The 3,855-nt window shown below is 46.4% G+C and overlaps 1 protein-coding gene across 1 annotated transcript; it reads right to left on the bottom strand.

The window, feature by feature from the left end:
• Positions 1 to 1,463: 1,463 nt before the first annotated feature.
• On the bottom strand, positions 1,464 to 2,862 carry LOC123525604 (uncharacterized). Its single transcript, XM_053539830.1, has 2 exons — positions 2,722 to 2,862; positions 1,464 to 2,657 (listed from the first exon to the last, which is right to left on the bottom strand). Exons 1-2 carry the CDS (start codon positions 2,860 to 2,862, stop codon positions 1,464 to 1,466), a joined length of 1,335 nt encoding a protein of 444 aa, XP_053395805.1.
• Positions 2,863 to 3,855: the final 993 nt, after the last annotated feature.

The raw sequence follows: 3,855 nt of genomic DNA, 5'->3' as shown, positions 1-3,855 counted from the left end.
CAAAGTTTCCTGTACTTCTGAAGTTATCGATAGTGTAGAAACAGTTGCTGGAACTGCTAGTTGCAGACTCATCAGTCGAGAACCGTCTATCAACATCGCCCCGTTACTCTCGATACACTCTCCTGACGGTGGGGCCAGCAGTGTTGATCAGGCACTGCTTGTCTGTGATGGCTGCCATTCCTTATAATTTCGGCGTAACCAGAGCCAACTGGACGCTCTCTCGGCAGCTTTTCCTACTGCATGGGTTGTGTCTTTCCTTACTTTCCCTTTGATGCCCAATGCGCCAAGCATTCTCCATAGTGACTGGGCTGGGAATCCTCTGCAGCCGACCTCTACCGGGAATACTTATGTTTTCCATTCCGCTTTGTTGCAGGCATCTGTCAGAACTTGGTACTTGGCTGACTTACGTTCATACGCTTCTTTCGTTCTCTCCTCCCAGGGCACAGTCAGTTCCACCAGTATCATCTTCTTTGGAGACTGTGTCCACAGCACGATGTCTGGGCGTAGGTTTGTTTGGATGATGTCCGGAAACACCAGCTTCCTTCCCAGATCAACACGCATTTCCCAACTTCTGGCTTCATCTAGCAGACCAGATGTGCTAGTGGTTTGGTCTTCTTCCCGCCTTCCTCAACAAATGGGATGAACTGGGGACCTTTCTTGTTAAGAGTTCGTGGTTTCTTTCTCTCTCTTTCCAATGTATCAGCCAGCTCGCGCAGGAGCTGGTCATGGCGCAAGCGGTAACGCCCCTGCGTCAAAGCCGTTTTACATGAGAGAGTGTGCTGGAGGCTGCCCCTTCTATTGCAGAGTGGGCAGTTTTGGTCATCTGCAAGCTTCCATCTGTGGAGATTTGCTGTTGTTGGAACCGCCTCGGTAGCCTAGTGGTAGAGCGTCCGCTTCGAGAGCGGGAGGTCGTGGGTTCGATCCCTGGCCGCGTCATACCAAATACGTAAAAAATGGTACTAGCAGCTTCCTCGCTTGGCGCTCAGCATTAAGAGGATAGTGCTAGGACTGGTCAACCCGGTGTCAGTATAATGTGACTGGGTGGGATATCATGCCAAATGAGGCAGCACTATAAAGTTGGGCATTGTGCTCACTGCCACAAGTAGACACCGTCATTTATATGACTGAAAAATTGTTGAAAAAGACGTTAAACCCGAACACACACACACACTTGCTGGTGTTGGAAGTAGGTCATACACATACCTCCACAACTCCTGCCAGGTAAGTGTCCTTTCTGGAACGGTCCATTTTGTCCTGCACTGGCATCTACACGGATCTTGCAGATCTAGCTTGATCCCCACTTCTCAGGATCTCTTTCTGAACCATGGACCTCTTTTCCAGCTTGTTTGCCTGTTCCCAGCGTTGCTGATGTCTTTGTCCCTAAACCTTCTCTCCCAATGTTTGTTGTACCAACTATGTCCCTTAGCTTCAGCCTGGTCAACTGCCTGCTGTACGGACCACTTTTATCCTGTTCTGACGTCTATGCCCGCTTTGCTTATCTTCTCATCTGCGGAATCCCTCAGGGTGAGCAGGAGTCTTGCTTTTGTCACCTTATACCCCTCTGTTAGCGCAGTTAATGGCAACTGAAGTTTTGTCGACTTGCCATACAGCCCTATGTTGGTGAAAGATGGCGGTAAGCCGAGCCACCTCTTGAGATACTTGCTAACAGTTTGCTCTAGCGTCTCGATTAGGCTGATTGGTACTTCATACACCATAAGTGACCATACAAGTGTTGGAAGCAGGCCGAGCTGAAACATCCAGGCTTTGAATTTCCAAGGAAGCTCAGTCTTACTTATCTTCTGGAGACCATCTTGTACCTGCTTCCTCAATCTCTCTTGGTTACCCATTTTAGCGAGTGTAGAATCAAACCACTTGACAAGGCACTTGATAGGGTTGTTGACCAGGAATGGGATTTCTTCCCCCTGTATTTCCAATTTGAATCTATCAGTGACTTTCCCCTTCTTTATCGCCAAGCATCTGGACTTTTTTGGCTTGAACGTCATTTGGGCCCATGTTGCAGTCTCATCCAGAGCTCTCAGAATCCACATTGCTTGCATATGTGTCTCGGTGGTGACTGTCATGTCGACTATGAATCCCCTGTTTGAAGGCAGACGAATTCCAGAGCTTGTTTTGGGACCCCTCGACTCCCTTTCTGCTGCCTTTATGATCATGTTCATGCCCATCACAAACAAGACAACAGAGATTGTGCAGCCTGTGACTATACCCTTCTCCAACTGGATCCATGAAGCTGTAAAGCTGTTAAAGGAGAACTTCATCTGTATGTTGCCGAGATAATTGGTGACTAGCTTGTGCACATGTTCCGGGATGTGGGAGTGTGTCAGTGCCGCATCAATGAGACGGTGGGGTATAGAGCCATATGCATTGGCCAAATCCAGCCATATTACAGTCAGGTCTCTCTGATTGATTCTTGCCTCATGTAGCAGTGCACTTGTGTGTTCGACACACCCAGAAAAACCAGGTATGCCTCCCATTTGCACTGAGGTGTTAACATAGTTGTTGGCCAGCAGGTATGTGGTCAGTCTCTTGGCTAGGATGGAAAAGAATATCTTCCCTTCAACACTCAGTAGTGAGATAGTTCGGAACTGTTTAATGCCTGTTGCGTCCTGCGTCCTTCTCCTTCGGTGTAAAGCAGCCCTCTGCTCTTTGTCAGCACTTGAGTACAGTACCTTTCTTCCATACCAGTCGCAGTAGTAACATTACCTTCGTAAAAGCTTTGGACACTTCTTGTAGACCTTGTATGGTAATCTTAACCACATTTGTGATTTTCTTCCATGATGGCTCTTTTATATCTAGGACTGTTGGAGCTTCAGCAGGCTGGATTCTCTCACAACGGCCAAGCATCCTTTTTGTCTTAGTTTTGGGCTAGTTCACATTCGTTTCAAAATCAAGTACAGGAACGTGCATATTCTCTATACTATTAGTTCCAAGTTGAACTAGAAGATGCTTTTGTAGAAAAGCGCATGTCTCCCCCAATGCATAGTCATATAGGCAAGAAATCAGTAGGGGACAGGAGCGAAAGTCAAATTAAGAGACACTAATGGTTGGCTGCAATAGGGATCATCTACTTGGCATGTCTAATCATCCCACTAGTTTCAACATTCTGGGCCTAGTGGTTCTCAAGTTATTAATTGGAAACGGTTTTCCATTTTCAGGCCCCTGTGACCTTGACCTTTGATCAAATGACTCCAAGATCAGTAGAGATCATCTACTCTGCATGTCGAATCATCCTATTTAAGTTTCAACATTCGGGGTTAAGCGGTTCTCAAGTTATTGAATGGAAAGTGTTTTCTATGTTCAGGCCCCTATGACCTTGACCTTTGATGGAGTGATCCCAAAAACAATAGGGGTCGTCTATTCCGTAAGCTCTTCCATCCTATGAAGTTTGAAGGTTCTAGGTCAAATGGTTTTCCAGTTATAGACCGGAAATGGATTCCATTTTCTGTCCTCTGCGACCTTGTCCTTTAATAGAGTGACTCCAAAATCAAAATGGTCATCTACTCTGCATGTCCAATCATCCTATGAAGTTTCAACATTCTGGGTCAAATGGTTCTCAAGTTACTGACCGGAAATGGTTTTCCATGCTCAGGCCCCTGTGACCTAGACATTTTATAAAGTGACCCCAAAATCAATAGGCGTCATCTACTCTGCATGTCCAATTATCCTATGAAGTTTCAACATTCTGGGTCAAGTGGATCTCAAGTTATTGATCGGAAATGGTTTTCGATGTTCAGGCCCCTGTGACCTTGACCTTTAACAAAGTTGCCCCAAAATCGATAGGGGTCATCTACTGTGCCAATCATCCTATGGAGTTTCAACATTCTGGGTCAAGTGGTT

This window comes from Mercenaria mercenaria, chromosome 3, assembly GCF_021730395.1.
Source record: "Mercenaria mercenaria strain notata chromosome 3, MADL_Memer_1, whole genome shotgun sequence".
Taxonomy (NCBI): Eukaryota; Metazoa; Mollusca; class Bivalvia; order Venerida; family Veneridae; genus Mercenaria; species Mercenaria mercenaria.
The sequence above is the reverse complement of the archived record's forward strand: the minus strand, read 5'-3'. Positions and strand labels throughout refer to the sequence as shown.

What these genes read in the sequence shown, in the direction of transcription:
- LOC123525604 (XM_053539830.1), bottom strand. Translation starts at nt 2,862, where the DNA reads ATGCTTGGCCGTTGTGAGAGAATCCAGCCTGCTGAAGCTCCAACAGTC. An exon ending in TGTCCAAAGCTTTTACGAAG is followed by an intron (nt 2,658 to 2,721) that starts GTAATGTTACTA and finishes GACAAAGAGCAG; the next exon opens with AGGGCTGCTTTACACCGAAG.